The 21,135-nt window shown below is 35.5% G+C and overlaps 3 protein-coding genes across 3 annotated transcripts in view; 1 reads left to right on the plus strand and 2 right to left on the minus strand.

Moving 5' to 3' along the window:
• mmp11a (matrix metallopeptidase 11a) overlaps positions 1-12,898 on the minus strand; it is a 14,329-nt gene extending 1,431 nt beyond the window's left edge. The window contains exons 1-7 of the mRNA XM_026261742.1: positions 12,641-12,898; positions 6,828-7,093; positions 4,303-4,446; positions 3,462-3,595; positions 2,686-2,903; positions 2,007-2,211; positions 643-906 (exon numbers count right to left, since the gene is read on the minus strand). Of these exons, the coding sequence (XP_026117527.1) occupies positions 643-906; positions 2,007-2,211; positions 2,686-2,903; positions 3,462-3,595; positions 4,303-4,446; positions 6,828-7,093; positions 12,641-12,751 (1,342 nt within the window). The 5' untranslated portion in view covers positions 12,752-12,898. The remainder of the gene's footprint in view (positions 1-642; positions 907-2,006; positions 2,212-2,685; positions 2,904-3,461; positions 3,596-4,302; positions 4,447-6,827; positions 7,094-12,640) is intronic.
• A 3,626-nt stretch (positions 12,899-16,524) lies between these two features.
• LOC113096360 (glutathione S-transferase theta-1) lies at positions 16,525-18,585 on the plus strand. Its single transcript, XM_074559910.1, is given in 8 exon segments — positions 16,525-16,530; positions 17,491-17,645; positions 17,833-17,922; positions 17,986-18,055; positions 18,120-18,138; positions 18,141-18,295; positions 18,380-18,508; positions 18,511-18,585. Coding segments are annotated over 8 exon segments (699 nt in total).
• Positions 18,586-19,696: 1,111 nt separating this feature from the next.
• On the minus strand, positions 19,697-20,674 carry LOC113096361 (taste receptor type 2 member 40-like). The gene has a single exon (XM_026261730.1). It carries the CDS (start codon positions 20,672-20,674, stop codon positions 19,697-19,699), a length of 978 nt encoding a protein of 325 aa, XP_026117515.1.
• Positions 20,675-21,135: the final 461 nt, after the last annotated feature.

Below are 21,135 nucleotides of genomic sequence, written 5' to 3' on the forward strand. Positions count from 1 at the left end.
GATTTCAATCAGTCAGTTTTTGTCCAGTGCTGGTCTGCAAACTCTCAAATCTTCTCACTAACGAAGTGTAACCATTATGTAAATAAGAGTAATAAACTTTGTAAGATTACTATGATTTGATATGAGTGACAGTTTTTTAGAGCACTCTTTGCACACTGTCTAGGCAATATGTAGTGACTTAAAATATTCAGAATTTGAACTTTAATAACTGAGAAATATGAGAAATATAAATGACCTGTGCGGTGGTCCGTTCACATTAGGAACTTTTCCACTAAGTGAATATTTGCCACCTTCAATTGACTTCCATTTTTTTCCGTTATAAGTTTATTTTTTTCAAACCTTATTAGAATAAATTCTTATATTTCATCAACAAATTCAATCAAAATAATAAGACACAAATTGCTGGTTATGATTCGAATGAAATCGTAATACAGCCAGTAGGTGGAGACAAGTCTCTTGATATTAGTCACTAAACTATTAATTCAAACGATTCATTCAGAAAATAAGCAAGTTACTTTTAAATGGTCCATTGAATTAATCACTCAAATTATTCATAAAAAAAAAACCACACATACACAACTTGATTTCTTTTATGTTAATATTATTCAATAGTATGTATTAAAAAGGCTGATATTGAAGTACCATCTGCATCCTGGAAGGCAGCATCAATCTCATCAGGAATGCCCCTCCAGTCCTGCTGGATGCTGCCACGGAAGGCCTTGTCCTTTCTGTTCTCTTGGGAATCCAAACGCCAGTAGTGTCCTGACTTGAAGAAGTATGTATGGTGGCGGTGGTGCTCTTTTAAGTGCAGTGCAGCCTGAATGTGTGTGACAGGAAGGCCTATAGTCTGAAGAGGGTCTGGTCCTTTTATCTTGCGTTCTGCATCAAACACCCAATAGTTGGAACCTAACAGAGGACATATGTTAAAGAGTAAATATGACTGCATTAATGTAGTATGTTAATTTAATATAACTGTCGCTATATTCCATTTAAGCTTTGTTTGCCTATTATTTGTTATTGATCTGCAGATTCACTGCACTTTTGTAAAACGAAGGCAAATAATTATCAGACTCCATCTAAAGAATTTCTAACTGATTACACAATTTAAAACTACACAGTATTAAACGTTTGTTCAATGTAATGCAAAAAAGATGAAAACCCAATCAAATGTATTATTGATGTATTAGTCTATCTGCATGTTCACAGTCAGCATGAAATGGAAATTCACAAAATGCATCTTAATTTCTAATTTAATTTCTTACCGAACCTATTGTAAACAAATAATTGTGTATGTGCAATTATTTTATTTCATTATTATTTTAGACCTTGTAATTTTTTATTAAAACGTCATGTCATAACTTAAACTTACAGTTGCTGGGTGATTAAATAAAAAATAAAAAAGATTCTGATCTCTTTTCAGATTTGGATGATATTCAATATTCTACTGAAAGACAATAAATAATCTTAATTTTTATACAGATCACAAAATGGCATGTTTAGACTTTTATGGCCATAAATGTGAATTTAATATGTTTGAATGCTTTAAAAGGATCCACAAACACCTTTTGTCTATAAAATTGTCTTGAGTGATAAGCATAGTCATAATCAAGAGCATTCACATCAACATACCACATGTTTGACTCACTGAACCAATGCTATGCAAAGAGTAAAGTTTAACCCAAATTTTAAATCTTGAAATGATACATTTCATTCTGTGAAATTCACAAGTACCATTTGAGATACAATAACCACCTATAAGTGTACAGTACTGTTTTGGTGCTGCACTGAACAACACATGTATGTATCTGTTGTTAGTAGCATGTGTTCTGCGTGCTCGTGTTTTATCATGCCCTGCATTAGAGGCACAAAGCAGAATGCTGCAGATATGGGTCAAGGGGAAGCTCCGCACCACCCATTACCATAGATATGTATATAACCAGGCCTGTCTGATCCTGTCCTCCAACCACAAATCACCACAGTCAGCCACTGGTGCTGAACTCACCCACCTTCAAAGAACCAGATATTGCCCTTTGTGTCTTCATAGGCAGCGCCTACATTCTCTGGAATGCCCCTCCAGTGTCGAGAGGCCAGGGCAGGGTATCCCGCCTGCAGACGGCCCTCCCTGAGTCGCCAGGCATAGCTGGCCTTGAAGAAGAACAATTCCCCACGGATTACAGACACAGCATCGAAGTCTGTGTGACAAGAGTCAGGCTACAAACAGTGACAGCAAGAGAGGAGATGGGATAACGTAAGAGAGAATAAATGGAATAAACTGATTTAAAATATGTGATGTTTTAGGAATATTTTGGGCTTAATACAATAATAATTATAATACAATACAATTGCAATTTATAACATTAATTATTATCAGACACACACACAAAAAAAACTATGAATTACCTCTGGTTTTCTTAAAAAAAATAAAAAAAATAAAAAATTGAGACTAAATTGACAAATTACACAATTAAAAAAATATATTGTTAGCATCTTTAGTCTATACAATTGAGTACAGTGAGTATATTACCATTTACTGTTATAATTTGTAAGAGCTTCACCGTAACCTCGATTGTTTTATTATTATTTATTTTTTTGTGGTAACCAACATTATGGCAATGCTGTTGATGTTGCTGTCGACATTCTTTTAAATGTGTAACTTATTCAATGTATATGTGTTCAGCGACTCACTGCACTGGTGATAATCTCATTGGTTTCTATAGGGATTTGGACCGCGGCTTTCGGCCGGGGGCCATAGAGGTACTGAATCCCTTTCTTGTCATCCTCACTGAGCTGGAGAGGATAAGAGAAGCTGTAAAATGGGGACATCAAGGCTCCAGGCTCCAGAGAATGCTGTAGACCCAGGACATGACCAAACTCATGTGCTGCCACCTGAAGAAGATCAGTTCCTGTAGAATGACATTTAAGATGAGGCATTTCCACACCAATCTGATTTGGCTTTTATATCTGATCTTAAGGAATGACTGTCATTTTGTTTGTTCTGATCTTTTTGTTCAACATCTGGTGCATCTACATCAGTTTCTGTAGAAATGATGCCTGGAGACAGCTGAGAGTAGATGTCATTGACGGAAAACCAGACATCTTGTCTTTGCTCGTGTCTATGGTGACATCTCACCATGAACTCAAAAGGTGCAGCAACCTTACGAAATAACACACACTTTCTATGATGTCATGCATTTGTATGATAAAAAACAGATATTAATCACTTTAATCAGTTTAATCAGTCAAATCCCATATGGATGTCGACTGGGTTTAAGATTGGCGCCAAATACACACAAAAAACTTAGAACGTATCAGAGATCTATCCAAACTTTCCAGGTAATTTAAAAATTAAAAAAATCTATGATACATTCACTGATTCATTCGTCTACAATATGTGTTATCTGTATTTGAGCTTTCCAAGTGATTGGCAGGCAGTGAAGCAGTATGAATATTCTGCAACTTACCAAGTTCATTGCCAACCGTCCAGGACTCATCAAAGTCAAAATGAATGTCTCCCTCTCGATGTGTCCTTGGGAAAAAAGCATGAGCCAAAATCCCACCAGGGCCATCAAAGGGCAAATTATCACCATGCCAGAAACTAATATGGAAAACACACACACACACACACATATGTATGTATATATACATATAAATATATATACTAACCATTTAATATCTTTGCATCAAAGTAGGACTATCACATAAAAAAAAAACAAGTTAAACCACTACATGTCCTATTCATACGTGTGACTTGAACTAAATATTCAGTGTTACCTATTTTCTGCCAGTATTACCATAGCAGAAATAGACTGACATTAAGAGCTATTGGATGTGATGTGATACATTTTACATTTGTTCGCTTATTAATCTCTTTAGTTTTATACCTAAAGACATAAATATGAAAATCTGAAATCAGCATATTTCCGTTAAGTAATGTAGACTCTTGTGAGATACACAAGGCCCAGATTTATTTTACTACATTGTACTGTTCTTTACTATGTTGTATTTTACTTTACTGTTCTTTACTATCATACTTTATTGAAAACTATAGTACTCACTTTATTTGGTAACACTTGTATATGTTAATCAAGGATGACAAATACACCTGTGAATAGGGTATTTCTGAAACAACTATAACTGAGATATGATTTTGCATGGCCCTCAGGTGTCATTATGAAATTCACCAGATCATCATATCAGTTTATGAAGATGAACAGGATCCAGAGACCAAAAGCAAAAATGACTTAAACTGCTTCACTCTGTTACACCTAGGCATACTGAAGGATGTTTTTTTTTTTTTGTTACCTTGCGAAGTCAATGACGATGTCGGCCTCTTGGTTGATAACCTCAGTAAAGGTGAGGGGCGTGACATCAGTCCAAATCTTGAGAGCTTCCTGTAAAACCCGCCTCACTTTATCCTCACTCACCTGCCATGGGAAACGCTGGATTCTGAACACACAAATACACAGGCAAACACTTAGTTTATCAACAAAACACCCACGATCATGTTTGCTCGAGCATACACGCATTGTGTTACAGACCACCGGTCCTTGCACTGCTGGACCACCAACCTACACAAACCCACATCAGAGACCACCAGTGATTCAGCTTTATTATTCATCACCGTATGCATCTGTCTGGTGAGCATGCCACATGTGCTCTGAATGGTTGTCTTATGAGCATAAAGAAACTGTGGTTTCAGTGGTATTATGTGTAGCTTCATGACCCAGTTCTCTGACAGGAGCAGAGCTCACCCCGCAGGGATCCTGTTACCTCAGACACGTCTACACTTACAATTTAGGCAGGATTAACCTTTTATTATAGTCATTTACATAAAGGTGAGAACTCTTCAAATATTTGAAGATACAATTATCACAAATCCACATAGCTCAAATTAATAGGAATTTGAGCTGTTTCTACTTGTATCAGAAATTCTTTAGAAATGCACATTTTAATAAAGGAAGCCAAGCTTTATCGAGGTCCCACACATCTTTCTGTGTCAAGGAATGGCTCGATTCAGCCTCTCCAGTTTAGGATTTTTTTGTCCTTGTGAAATGGACCCTTTTCACATTTCCGGGGTTCTCAAGAAGCCGAACTCAGAGCTCATCATAGCTGACTAAACTTCTATAGTGGTGAATGGAAACTACAACAAATATACTTTTAGCTTTCCCATTTGCTCTAATTGGAAAGGAAAAAAAATCCACAATAGTGTTGCAATGACTTTCCAAAAAAGGAACAAAATATAGTGAGATTGATTATGATGCTGAGAAGAGAGAACGACGTGAAATTTGCCATCGCTCCCTCAGTTGTTGTGTTAGAAACACTTACACATCAGTGTTAACTAATTATAGTGTTACTGTATGTACATAGTATTAATAATTAAAAAATAAACTCAATGACTTACCTAACACAATAAAAAGGTAGATTTATAATGTTAAGAACTGTAGAAACATGCCATCAAATTCTATGGAAAGGGTCCATCAGGAAAGTCTAAGTTTCCAAATGCTAACTTTAGACTTTAGTTAAATAAATTATTCCATGTTGATTTGGATAAAAACCTTTGCTAAATGACAAAATGCAAAAGTAAAGATTTATATACTATATATATATATATATATATATATATATATATATATATATATATATATATATATATATATATACATATATATATATATATATATATATATATATATATATATATATATATATATATATATAAACACACAAAATTTCCTTAAAAAAATGTAAACATTTCATTTATCTTATAATGCCCCATTCTAATACACAATGCATACCTCTGTACTATTCAGCCATGAAAATATTATACAAAGAACAATGGAGAGCAACAAGACCTCAGAAAGAAAAGTGAGTATCCTACATCTTCAACCGGATGCATCCACACTGTGCTGCCTGTGAATAGATTCCTGTACAAATGTGGCTGATTACAACCCTTTTCTTCCTCAATCGTCAGACTATAATGTCTCTGCATTCCTCCACATAAACTGACTGCTGTAAGCATTATCAGAACAGAGATAGAAAGTGCTATCAGCACACAAACATTATTGTTTATCCAGATATTGAATAAGGCTAAAAATGACCCTTTTGTTACGATGAAAACAGACAGGCACTGTGCCACTGAAAAGATCTGGAGCTTGTTTTAATAAACAAAACAAAAAAAGGATACTGTTAAAGAACTTATATAATAATAATAATAATAATAAAAATTGGTGTAGTTATTATAATAATAAATATATAATATAACAGATAATAAAAACTATTATTTTATATTTTTTTCATAATATTGATAATAATTATTATTATTATTATTAATTAATTTTATTCATTAAGGAATAAAAGCAATTTGTCATAGTGTCAGCAGTTGTTTATAGTATACAATTCCAAGATTATTAGAAAGATAAATTATTATTATTATTGTAGTTCCTGTTGTTATTATTAAATAATTAAAATCAACCATTGTAATAAGACAGTTTCTGTTACTTGGTGCACATGGAATACCATGAAGTACGATTAAGTTACACAGTTGATTTATAAGCTAATAATAATTTTATCTTATTATATAATTATATCAAACCTGGAAAAAAACGTGGATTTGGGGAGAAAAACGAGATTCTATTGAATTATTCAGAAGCTATATTGAGAACTTAATCAGGTGAACATGCAGTAATTTCAGTCTTTTTGAGTGGAACTTCCCCTCTCTAGCACCTCTCATTATTAAAAATGCAGTAGGCTTACTAGAATTTTTTATTTTTTTGTATATATTACTTTGAATTATAATGATATGATCTTGATTTCCTTATACACCTTACTTGTAAGTGAGGTCTGTTTTTGGCCAGCGTCCTCCAGAAATCACAAAGCGTTTCTGTCTGGGGTGTCTGCTGAGATGCACCTCTCTCTGGTCAGGGTAGTCTGGGACGCCACAGCGCAGTGGACCTGCGCCCCCGGGGCTGTTCCTGAGCTGGGTGTTGAGCTGTGGCTCATCTTTTAGCCATGCTTGAGGTTTGAGGATGTCCTGAGTGTGGGAGACCCTGTCTCTCCTCTTTTCAGAGAGGGATTTAGGAATCTGTGATAAACCCTGCGATGGAAAGAAGGAATGAACTGAATGGAAACTACCCATGCTAATATTGTATGTAAAACTAGTTAGTTAGTTTTCATCACCACACCATAATGCAGACTAAAAGCATGTTTTTCCACTAAAAGTTGTGTTTTAAAGAAATCAATTTTGAACAATTATGTGGTATTCCCCCATGGGAACACCCAAAATAAGAGGAAATGTTTCTTTAGTAGCAAACCAGTATATCGCAATGATTTCTGAAGGATCATGTGACACTGAAGACTTGAGTAATGATGCTGAAAATCAGCTTTGCCATAACTGGAATAAATAGAGATTAAAATACATTAAAACAGAAAATAGTTGTTTTAAATTGTAATAATATTTCACAATATTATTGTTTTTCGTTTGTTTTTAAATAAATCAATCCTAAATGACTCCTAAAATGTAAACAGTAGTTTATTGTATATTAAGTATATAAGTATATTTCCATAAAATGCTCGACATATTTATTTAAGTCTATTTATCTAAAATATGATACTGACATAATGAAAAATCATACTGAACCTGTTTGGCAAGGCCACAGTTTATGATAATAAACCTCTTGCATGTTAATGAACATTAAATAAAAACAAACAAGCCAAACCACCCTAATCTGATACAAGAAGCAAAATCATGTTCTTTCCTGGTTGATACTGTTTACTTACTGTGGGATATGATTGCGGATGGACTGCTTAGTGTCTCTAAACATTCTTTGGAGGAAATGGATGTTCATTAACATGGGCGTTAAAAACGGAGAGAAATGCAGTGGGCAGCACTGGGGCGTTTTCAGACAGAATTCTGAGCATTTATAGATGCTTTAAACTTCAGGATGTTTCAGCTTTCATTTACAGTGCTCACCTTTTTTCCATTTACAGAAAAAAAAAATCATAAATACTTAATTGACATGAAATCAACATTTACCTCAAAAAGCTACATATGTTACGATTCGAAGAATTTACAATGAGTTCTATATTGTGATATTCAAATATGTATGTTGTCTTCATGTCTTTCTTTGGACTAAGAGGAAAAACACATTTCTGCCCAGGTGCCCCCCTTTTTTGACTGGTTTACTGAATATTATAAAATGTTTAGGACTTTTGCAAAGAAACAGCAAACAGGCTAAATGTTTTCCCCTCTGTGACCCCTTGTCTCTCTCCTAGGGATGGCGGCACGGAGGTGACTCCTCATGCGTGAGGCAGGGCTGTTATATTAGAGACAATGCCCAGCAGGAACTGTGGAATGTGCCCTTGTCTCTGAGCGAGACTTTCTACCAGCATGCTGATTTCAAACATGTGCATATAGACAGTTGTGGTTCATTTTCAATACCATTTTCATCATTTATTGACTTTAAAATTCTACGTTTAACATTACAGTATATTATCCAATGTAAAGGTGGTTTTACAGATAAATCATTAATTTAAAAATTATTATGTTTTTAGGGCGTTGCACCACATTATATTTTAATCTCCATTCACCTGGAGTCCTGGACTCACAAATATACATAGCTATTGACCAAGAAGGCATCATTCCCAGGTTTATGGGGTTTTGTTCCTGCATGATTCCACTTGTTGGTGCCACATTACTTAGATTTAGTGTTTTAAATAGGATTTAGTATTTTAAAATGCTAGATTTGAAATGACCTATGAGTGGGCGAGATCTGCCATTACCCTGGAATAACACACACACATTCCACATCTGGCACACACAAAGATGAAGTGCTTTCTGCATTGTTCATACAATGCCAGTTTCAAGAACTCAGGTTCAAAGCGTATATGTGTTTGTCCCACTTCTCAAAAATGCAGGGCAAGTTAGAACACATTTAACTATATTATGCAGGGGGAGAATGAAGTCAACACAATAGGTTGCTATTTTATATGTGTGTTTGTGTGTGTGTGTGTGTGTGTGTGTGTGTGTGTGTGTGTGTGTGTAATAATTAATAGCATTGCCCAAGGTATCTTGATTTTCTGCCAAAACACAATCCCCAACGTTTAAGCCGTTTATTTCATTAAATGTCTGAGGAGATTAAAGCATCAAAATGTCATTTTAAATATACACAATGGAAATCAAGGTTGCAGTATGCACTGATAAAAAGCCTAGAGGTAGTGGCATAATGTGGAAAGGAATGCTATGGGTGTTTTTTTTTTTATGCAAAGATCAGAGTGAATTTTTAAATAGGTGTGAAAACATAACTGTCCACTGTCATCAACACAGTTTAATTGAACAGTCTGACCCTAAAGCTACTGAAAATACCTTTTTAGAGTGGGATCAAAATTCTGAGTCAGTGCTTAATAGGTTCACAGACAGGGAGAGAAGAAACTTGTCTCAGTGAGTTTGAAAGCTCGCCAGCTTTCTGATTCATTTTTTAAATGCTGGAAAATTCTGAGTCAGCGTTTTGCCTGTAGTTTGACATAATTTATGTTTCAGATAAGCCCCCCAGACAAAGCAAAGATATAAATGCTGCTGTCTCCTTTCATATAGTCGAATTTGCCAGTGTAGGTCTGTGCTTAAGCCTCACTCCCATACAACACTGCCTGTCTTGGCCTAGAACTCCCATGTCTCTGGAGCTCCTGTGTTAACACATGCTTTCAGCTCCCACTCCTGATAAGAGTGCATCTGAGAGCCATGTTCACCCCTATGTGCTGTTCTCCAGAACTCTGTCCTACAGTAAAAACACCAGCAGAGATCCAGATTCACTGAGATCAGGCTAATGATATGACCTGTTCCAAAACAGCGCCCTTTGTTTAGCAAGATTGACAAGAAAGAGCGATATTGTGTGAATATGCTTCTATTACGTTGCATAAAATGTCAGGTGCTCGTGTTACATAATGGCTAACTTTTTTTTTGGGGGGGGGGGGATTTTGTCATTGCTTTCAACAAACTCAAAAAGCCACTTTCAGAAGCAAAACAGTGATTTAAAGCAACACTTTCTCCTATCTCACTGTCTCAAGTCCCTCACTGTTACCTTGATTTATGCTTTTTAAAAAGAAAGCAAGGAACAAGTTGATTTAAAAAAAAATATATATATATAATCATCTTTGTCACAAATGCTGTTAATTGAGTTGAACTTGTACTGAACACCTGTTTGGAAACAATAATTCTTTTTTTCTCAGTTTGGTAACGATTAAGTGACTATTACGAAATTAAACACATCACCTTTAAGAAACAAACATCTAAATCATAACTCATAAAGAAAGATTGTTTCAGGACCAACTGAGTAAAGGTCTCTATAAAATGATAAACTATAGTACTTGAAGTAAATGGATCATGCATGTTGGAATATTGTTTGATTTAGTATGATAATTGTTGACCCCTCCTCTTCCACATTTATCAAAAGTCCTAAATGAGTCTTTCGGCCCTTAAAAATAAAATAGGTAGAGTGCAGGATCAAAGATCTGGGTCACTGTGCAACCTGGTTTATAGATATCAAACAGGGCGAGAAAAAAAGAAAAGCTAATCCTTACACCACCATGTTGCACCAGCGTAACATAATATTTCATGACAAGATAAATTATGCTTTAAAGGATTACCATTTGAACAAATATTCACAGGTAAATCCCCTCGAATCTGCAGCTGACTTGGGAGTGATGAGTGGTCCAATGCAAGACTAAAGGAGACTTTCCTGTAAGCTCTCAGTGATAAGCTCCCAGATACAGTGTATGCACCAGTGCTCATGTTAAACTTTATCCCCAGCTGCTCAAGACCTCTATCTACCAGCAGTAGGAAATGTTTCAAGTTTGGATCATTGCTTGAAGGATTTTGGCACCTGGCTTATTCACATAAACCAATTTTTTTCCCGCTCACACACACACACACACACACACATATTCCTGCTCTGACACATCCAGGAAACCATGAAACTGATCATGCTTTGCTTGAATGACCCTGTCAAAATCATAGCAGGGGCATTTTCCAGTCAGTTTAGGTGAGTGAATCCTCTGATCCGATAACCTTGAACTACTAGGCTATAAAACACAATCATGTTTTTGGAAATGCTGTTTGGGGTGCAGGTGAATTCACTCATACTTAAAAGTTCATAAACATCCAATTTTAAAGCAACTATATGTAAGGTTTGCGAAAGTCATTAAAGAATTCCCCATCTTTTCCTCAAAATAAATAAAAAAGTATATATCCAAAGGAAATAAGTACTTCAAAGAGAACATCTCATGATTACTAAACAGATAAACATCTGTTATATTTCTGTATCTTAAGCACTTACATTTGTTTATTTTGATAATATATAGCCAAATTGTGTTTTTCTTAGTGAAGTTTTATTAAAACTCAGTATTATAAAAGTTACACCAAATTACAGCTGACAAATTTGTTTAACAAAAAGAAAAGCCGATATTACATAAGAACCTATAGACCCAATAAAACTGCTCAGCACAGTCCCACTACAGGAGTATATTAACAATAGTCTTTATTTCCTTTATTTCTTTATTTAAATATTTTTCTTCATTTTGTGGTTTTTATATATTGACACCTTTGACACCAATGACAACTGTTATGTTTTTTTTTTTTTATGCTTCTTGTGTTCAGGCATTCAATCTCAACTAAAGTTAATTGAAAATGACTTGCCTTAAGTGGTGTAAATATTTAAGCTACATATATTAACCTCAAATAAACTGTATAAATGAGTAGAGTCTCCTCATTCGCCCGTGTTTTCTGCTCCCAGTGACTGGGTCAAATACTGTGAGAGTGAGACGGATGTGATTGTCACGGTCTACAGACATCATATTCTATGCTCTTTTAGCAGGGGACGTGCCTGGGAGCAAGGGGCCAAGATAATCGTAACAGGAAAAAGAGTGCACGGTTTCTGTCAGGAGACTATCAAATTCCCTGAATTCTCTCTAAAGTAGGCTATATGCATCCGTGTGTGTGTGAGAGAGAGTGAGGGAGTGTGTGTCCCTCCACATGGCACAGAAAAGACCAACTTGCCCATGCCTGCACAATCCCTCTCTCTTTTGTCATCGGTGAGAGAACAAACGGACAACATTATATTTAAGTTTTACACCTGAGTCATAATAAACACAACACTAAATTTCATTCTACAGTTTTAGGAATGTGATGACAGGTTGATTAGGTAATTTTAACAATCAAACAAACACTTCCAATTTAGGGCATAAACAGAAACCCATAAAGAAAACTGTAAGCCTGTTGAGTCTACTTTAAATTGAAAATGCTCTTTTATCAAGAGCATTTAATGGCAGTTAAATAGTTAAATGAGATGAAATCGCTCTCATAAGCATCACTTACTTAATCTGAATCACAAAAAAAGATGAAACTGACAGGTTCTGGCTTGTAAATGTAGAAGCTGCAGACGCCGTTTTACGATTTTTAATTATAGCAATAATTGTAACAAGCCAAAACTTAGCAAATTTTTGCTTTGTTCAAGCTGAGCTATTTGTATTTCGCCATGCACTATGAAAGTAAAATAAAATGTATTTGTTTAACGTACATTTAAAATAACCACGTACTAAACAGCAGCGTACCGTGCCGTAATGCATTAAATGTGTGCATTAATAAACTCACCTGAGGCTCTTTGTGATTCACGAGTCCTCGTCTCTCATGCAAAGGCTTGCATCTCACGGCCAGGAGCACATGCAGAGCGAAAGCGCCTGACAGAAGCCCGGAGACCCGCATCCTCCTCCTGTATCCTCGAGCACCGCTGCTGAAGTAGAAGTAGAAGTTCCTGAGAAGGTTGCTGCTGGAGCTCGTGCGATGACTGTGGACGACTGCTGCTGCAGATGCAGCGGACACCTATTTATATGCAACGATTTCTTTGTTCTCTTTCCTCCGGTTGGTGTTTTTTTTTTTTTTTTTTTTTTTATGGGCCGGAGTGACATTATTGCATAGTCTCACCACGTGACTTTGAACTTTTTTGCCTCTGTGAGCGAATCAACTGCTCTCTATGGGAAACTCGTTATAAAATACAGCCTAGCCTAGTGTGTAGAAAAACTCTAACCCAGAGTGTAGAAAAAAGACCTAATTTTGTGAGATTTGGACAATATTCAAATATAATTTCCAACTGGCCTTATTGATTACCTAATTTGCATGTTTTATTCATTTTTTTTTACATTTTAGATAAAGCCTTATAGCCTATAAGCTATTAAGCTATAGATGTAGGCTAGAGTTATAAAGATTTATGTAATAAGATTTACATTTAGATTTAGGCTATATCAAAGATTATGTTTGGGTTGGCAAACCCTAAATATCACAAGCAAGAATGCTGAATAGTTTCAGGTAATCATGACAGAATAACAGCACGATTGAGAGTATGATTTAATAAAGGCTAGTAAAGAGGTGAGGGGTCAGTGGCAAATCAAACAGTCAGAAATGTAAAAAATTTAATACAAATTAAAACCATGCTAAGATTCCGCGTGTGGCATTCTTAAGGCTGAAAAGTTTTTTTATAAAATCACATTTATTACTTTATTGCAGAGCGAGCAGAGAAACACTTGTAAGCTGCACTTTTATCCCCTACTTTCATTTTAATGAGTCAGTTCTTCCTAAACAGTGCATAGAAATAGCTTTTAGAAAGTTCATTCTTAATGGGATATTCACCTTCAGTTGCTGTTCCCCACTGACTTAAATGAGAAGAAGAAAAAACACTATGCAGAAGGTGAACTGTCCCTTTAAATGGCTGAATCCAAAATGGTTTACTTTTTGAATAGGTAGCTATTTCATTTGAATAAATAATTAGTGACAGTTAAAAATGTGTTTACAGTATAAATGTGTGTAGTATGAATGTAATCCGGATGTGCTATATTCGTCATGCTGTCATTGTCATTTAACCAGCATCACTTTACTGTCATTAAACAAATCCTCTACTGTGGCCTCATGGGATATTAAAGTCAATGTCCATCAGATGCGCAAATTCAGAATCTTGCCCCAAATAGTAGGTCATGACTTTTCAACCAACTGTTTTATGAGTACTGTGAATAAGGACATACTACTATTTTCATTGCCTTTATGTTATTAAAAACTTTCATTCCGTAATCCATTTGGTTTTACATTAACTTGTGGTCAGATTTTGATCAGATGAGGTAATGGAATGCAAGTTTTGCATTTTTGGGCTTCCTGTTTTCTCTCCAACTCATTTGGGGAAATTCTCCACTATGAGCTCATCCGCATATGCAGCTGACCTACTAAAGAGTAGTATTTGATTTTGGATACAGGCTATTATACTTGTAAAGTCAGATTCATTCTAGTATATCGGTTCATTCAGATGGTTTTTAGTAAATAAGCAAATCACAAAAAACATTTAACAATTAGATTCCTAATAATTTTCTCTTTTTTTTTTAATGGAAAAAATGGTTCAAACTCCACTCTGCTCCCCAAACACTATAGGGAAACCCTTCAAATGATAATAGAGACAAGGCTTTCATACTTTTCATAATCTGCTTGCATTCATAATTTTTTGAAACATCATTTTACATTCAACGCACCATTGAAGTATACTGTAAAATCACATCATTCATGACTACTATCCACCAAAAAAGAATTAAGATCTCGTTTTAGTTTTCATGATAAAAAGAAACTCAGGCTTTTTGTACTCTATTTATAGAAGTGTTGAAAAGACCACAGATCTTTGCATATCCTACATATGGTCAGTGTCTGTAATGACTAACATGACACAAAAAACAATCAAGAGGTTGCAATTCAATAATCACAAATATGAAGAACATTTCCAGTTAGTCTTTTAAATCATTCTTTACAGATTAATGGGTTACATTATGAAAAGTGCTTGTGTATGTCTAAGTTAATGTTTGAATTGCCTTTTTAACTTTGTATGGGAGTGTACCAAATATGCAGGTGCAGGAGAGCACAAAAAAACTAATGAGGCTTTATTTACTTTTAATGCCCCACCAATGAGCCTCAGATGTTGTTTTTCCCTCCCCTGCTAAGCCTCTTGGACTAAGGGCTCATAGCTTTGTCACTGCGTCAACCAACAGTGCTTATTTAAGCAGAACATTGTTATCTTTGTTAAAGAAAGCTGGAAAACATATTCATTACTCATATACCCACATGATGCAGTTCATCCTAAACACGCACATAGATACATGATATGGTTATTTTACGTGCAAAGGTCATAGGTCTATATAGTTGGTTAACCCAAGGAAAGTTCACCTGCATAGATAGGGATGAGCTCATAGTGGAGAATTTCCCCAGATGAGATGGAGAGGAAAACAGGAAGCCCAGATAGTCACAACTTGCATCCCATTACCTCGCCTGATCCAAATCTGACCTCAAGGTAATGTTAAACCACAGGATCATGGGATGGAAGTTTTATTATTATTATTATTACTATTATTATTATTATTATTATTATTTAGACTATGAGAACAATTTAAGGTTCACTGAAGTTAATGCACTGTAATTAAATTTGAATTCTCATTAGATCGCAAATTTATATAAAGATAGCAAATTATTTCAAAGCAGTGTTGTGTCACCTGCTATTCCTTTTCTCCTTTTCCAAATGATATCAAACAAAAATACCAATCCTTAAAAAGGCATATCAAATTTGAGGTTTTCTTTGGGTTTTGTTAGAAAATACATCTAATCTAGCATATGTATGCATGTCTCTCAGAGCAATAAAAAAGTGAATACTAGTTAATACTGTCTTTCATTTATAGTAGAGAACATGGAGAAACAATCTCAGCAAGACTTTTGCTTCTTATCTGTTCTAATCTGTTATCACATGCCTCTTTAAATTCAAACCAGACTTTAAGTGAAGTCTTGCTGGGAGCCTCAGCAGGAAAAATCCACTGCCTCACCAGAACCATTATATTAATTCCTCCAAACCACAAGCATTCTTTGTTTACTTCTCTTTTGAGTTTGAAGGGGCTCTGGTGATTTATCATACACTTAAACACAGAACACAAAGAAGAGTTAATATGGTAATAGTATTTGAGAATTGGGTCTGTGATTTTGCTAAGAATAAATCAATGCAGTGTAATATGGTGTAAAGGTGTGTCAGTATATTATTATGCATCACTATTATTATGCATCAAGAATCTCTGTTGTTCTTTCTGTGAAATATAACACAAAACCAACAAGAAACCACCATTTTAAAATCCAAACTATGCACTCTCACCCTGACATTACTGAGAAGGTCAACTCCAAAGCACATCTGAATGACCTTTGAGTAAGTAAGACGGGGCAAATGAGGAGAGGAAGTGTAAATTCTCATGTATCTCCATAATGGTTTTAGGAAGTTTAGGAAGCTTGGATTTGATTATCAGTCCAGAGCAATTTATGTGATGCAATGTTTATCTGATCATGACAATCCCCTGGTTCCCCTTATTTGAAATTGGGCCCTTTTGATGCTATAACTTAACGACTTTCCATGTAAATAAACTAAAAGATCATTATATCTTTCTCTCCGAAAGAAGGTCATACAAGTTTGTAATGACATGAAGGTGAGTAAATTCATTTAAATTTTTGAATGAATTATACCTTTAATTTATTGGATATACCACTCACTCACTGCTTTGCTCCAAAAGGTGCTGCTATACTGACTTATGAATACACTTTTCCTTTGTTAAAAAGTGTTCTTACGCCATCATGTGGCAGAATTCTTCAATTAAAACTTTCTGACATTTCATTATCAGTCACATGGCATTTCAAACCTGGAATGTTTTATAAATATATATAAAGTAAAAAAAAAAAAAAAAAAAATCTGGCCTAGAACAGACAAATAAAAATTTTATGTTATTCCAACATTTCAAATTTTCTTTTTTTGTAAAGCTGTTTTTGATGCTGGAAAGATGCCTCCAACGTAAGAAGCCTAAAAGTGTTGCATATGCATTTAAATCTGCATTGCTGAAATAAGGCTACAGTATAATAGGAGAAAATGCATGCACTGCAGTGTAAAAAAGATGATTGAAGAAGGCCATTACTGAAAACAGGAAATACATTTAAACAGCAGGTTTTGCATATACAATTAAGTCTTATTCTGATTTTCAGGTATATAACAATGCTCTTAAAACATGGTAAATGCAAATTAATTGATGACTAATATTTTTAGTGATTAGGAATTAACTAAAGAAACTGCACAAATGATTTAGGAAGATTCACGGATGGGGTGAATGCGAGTGGACTGTAGCATATTACAGCAAGCTTTCATTGAGTTATCCATTACATTTGGGGGGAAAAGTAGACATACTAGCAATATTTGAAGCTTCTAAGTTTCTTTGCAATGTGTGATCTCTCTCGCTCTCTTCCCTTCACGATATCTCAGACAAGACAAATTTTCCTCAGCTCTTACCTTTTGTGTTTGATCATAACATCAATAATAGCACAGAATTAGATAAACGAAGCCGACAGCCACAAACCTAGTTTTATGTGTCGCAATAACTCTGTACTACTGACCTCTGGAGGTTAGAGCATATAGGGTGAGATGTTTGGCGAATAGCTCATCTTGGACACTTGCCCTCCAAAATCTCGATTTGCATTCCCAGCCATGCCGCTCCGTCTTCCTGTTTGCCAAGATACATAAAATTCCCTTTGAATTCAAAGCCGTGGATTTATCAGCAGTTGATTTTTTTTAATGAGCTGTTTTATGAAATTGTGCAATGTAATCTTGGTAGCCTGCAGCTGTAACCGTATTTATTTTTTCACTCTAATGCAATTTTAATATTTTATTATGTTTTGCTTTGGTTTCAGTGAACAAGTTTTGTATTTTCTGCATTAAGCATCTATTCCCCCCTCTCTGTGCTCAAAGGTGAACAATATGGAGATGAATTTGGCAAGGTCAGCATCTTAAGGAAAGTTCCTGTTCTCAAAGATGGAGATTTTATTCTAACAGAGAAGTATGTTGCTAACCTGATTTATATTTGAAACATTGTTAGACTAAGTAATAATGTATACTTTAGTATAGCAATATTGCAGTACTTGGCAGCAAAACATCACATTCCTCATGGGTCAAAGGTCTTCTGGTTCAAGGTAAGAGTCAAAATGAAACAGATCACTTGTGTTTGTGTGCCCTGAGTATACTGTGATTATTTAGGGGGTCTTGCCTGCAGTCACAAGGGTCCAGTGCCCAAGGAGAAGATGGATGCTGCTGTGGAGGACCTCAACATGTCTCTGAAGACTTCTGAGGACACGTTTTTGCAAAGCAGGCCCTTTATAATTGGAGATCAAATATCTGTGGCTGATCTTGTAGCCATTGTGGAGATGATGCAGGTACAAATTGCACATTGGTTTTCCTAGACCAAGTGCTTGACTGAAACATGACATATTTACCAATTCTGTTTGTGTGTTTTAAAGCCGGTCGGTACAGGTGTAGATGTGTTTCAAAGCAAACCTGTTCTGAGTGCCTGGAGAGACAGACTTAAGAAGGAGATCGCTGTGGAGGTCTTTGATGAAGCGCACAAGGTTATCATGAATGTTTATACTGCAGATTGCCATAAACCTTTGAGAACAAGGGTTTGCCAGAGTTTCTCAAGCTAAGGATACAGAAAATGTTTAACTGAGTCTGTTTGCATTGTCTAATAGTCTAATTTTATGTTTAAACTTTCTTCTTTCATCAAGTTACTGTGTAGTAATATGGTAGATTACATTCAACTTTGATCAGAAAGTATTACAGTAGTGAAATCACTGTATTCAAAATAAAACTTTTATAATAAAATTATGCCTAAGCAATTTTGTACAATTTGCAGTGCATTCATATATTATGTTGTGTGTTTCCTTGAATGGTGAAATACCAAAGTCTCAAAAACTGCTTGCCAGAATCACATTTAAATAACACATTTCAAATCAGCAAAAAAATCTAACATGAACTGTCCCATAAATTTCGTTCCTTATGCTCAAATAGCATTAAAAAGAAAGCTTAGGCTGGTAAAGCCAATGCTCACATGCAATTGCAGTATGTATGAATGAGTAATATGAGTGAAAATTCTTTATATATTTGCCATTCTCAGTTGTTCATAAACAGAATTCATATGATTAATCCGTAAAAATTGTATTGATATTTTTGACAATTCAGTAAAATAGATGACTACATGTCTGTCTACATTTACCTCACCAAGACAAAAATAACAATTTCACTAACCCATAAAAGACATATTACTTTACACAATATGACTAGAACAACTTATATATATACTATATTAAACAAATACTAACTTTTTTCTAGTTTTCCTGATCTCAAGAGAAAGCAAATATTGTATAAGTTGGTGATCTTGTATGAAATCGAACAATTTGAATTCAACAAAAACATTTAAAAAAAAATTACATGAAGGTGTATCCATAAATATAACCACATAACTAGATCATACGGACACATGAGTGAGATTCATACTAATTAGCCACCAAATTACCAACATGTAAAAATAGTTGTGAATCGCCATGAGATTGTGTTGCTTATTCTCTTGACTTTTCAGCAAAGTGTATACAAAGTCAATCAATTAGTAACAGTCTAAACATGTATCCGTTTAGCAGCTGATTTTATCCAAAGTGACTAAATCTTAATTTTATTTTTACTTTATTACGTACTATCACTTACTTTATTTTTAAGTGACCAACAATATTAAGTGTTTGATTTTAATAATTCAAAATCTCCTGAAGTAAACTGTCTTTATCATATCAAACATCCCCTGTCACGACGGTCTGGCTCCTGCTAGCTTGTTCCTGTGCCTTCCTACAACAGAACAGACTCCAGAGCTTCTCTTTCAGATGCCTGTTTGAAGCGGTCAGAAGGACAGAAGTCATACCACTGTAAAAACTAAAGGCACTGGCTAAGATTTGATAGGTGACAAATTCCCCAATTAACCTTATAATGAAAAACAAAGCCACAATACACAGAGTGGACAGATAAACTCCCACCAAAGAGACAGTGATCTTGCACACCAGGAGGTACGAGTCAGATCCCTGCACCTGGGTCTGGTTCTTCTTGAGAGCCAGCGTGTGGGCGCATAGATGGACGACCATTCTGATAGAGGTGGGCAGCATGATCATCAGAGGGATCGGGCAGAGGAGGAAAAGAATAGCACCAGCGTATTTATAAGCGTCCATCTGTATAGTGAAGGAGGGCATTGGACAGGTCAAGTTGGCGTTATCGTTCATGCTCTCATTTGTTTCCAATGAATCCACAATGTCAAGTGAGAACATAGGAAAGAACAACAAGGAGGAGAACACGCAGCTCAGCAGCAATGCAGCGTTGATCACAGAGGAGATGTTCCTCTTCAGTGCTCGGAAACAGTCTGAGGAGAAATTTACAACTTTGATGCAGTAGAAGAGACTCAGCCATGCGATGGCCCAGAAGCTGATGAAGCTGCTAGTCATCATTAGATATATTTCAGTCCGGATAGCTAAAGGATATGGCTTGATGCACCAAATTTGGGGATTCTGAAAGACGCTCACCACCATTCCGAAGGTGGCAAGTACCAGGGTAATGTTGCTGATGGAGATGATGTTTAGGATTAAACCGACAGTCTGAATGGTCCTGGTCTTCACTTGCTGTTGTATAGTAAAAATAAGGTTAAATATGTTTCCAGAAACACCAACGACCACAAGCGCAACAAAAAAAAGAATGTGTCCAATGGAGGTTGATGGAGGTGCCATAATGTTGCTCTTTAGAGAGGGAAGCAGACAAAGCAGAGTCCTGCACTGATGTGAGGTTTGTGAGAAAGCGAATTGTCTTGGGTAGAAACAGGGACTCAATTTATTATGCAAAGTGACTTTGCCTGGGTAATCAGAGCAGGCTTTTGTCAAAGCTAAAAACACAAATAAGGTAAAATGAGAGAAATGCACCATGTTTACTACAGTTCAGATTACACCAACTAAGGCAAAACAAGAGAGTTTGCAAATGTACTATATTGTAAAGCTTATCCATGTCATTTTTCACTAACAACATAGTGAGCTTATGCATGTCACTATTGTATTGAATGTTCATGTTATTAGTATTCAGAATTTGCCTATTCAAATCTTGTTTGTTTGCTTTTTAGTCATAGTTGGAAACATGTTGGATAAAATGTAATCTGTACAATTTACTATGCAAATGTCCAATAAGTTTTCCACTTACA

The sequence above is a fragment of the Carassius auratus genome, unplaced genomic scaffold (genome assembly GCF_003368295.1).
Source record: "Carassius auratus strain Wakin unplaced genomic scaffold, ASM336829v1 scaf_tig00215912, whole genome shotgun sequence".
Classification (NCBI taxonomy): domain Eukaryota; kingdom Metazoa; phylum Chordata; class Actinopteri; order Cypriniformes; family Cyprinidae; genus Carassius; species Carassius auratus.

Bases quoted from the DNA above. Each gene is read 5' to 3' on its own strand.
- LOC113096361 (XM_026261730.1), bottom strand. From the start codon at position 20,674: ATGGCACCTCCATCAACCTCCATTGGACACATTCTTTTTTTTGTTGCG.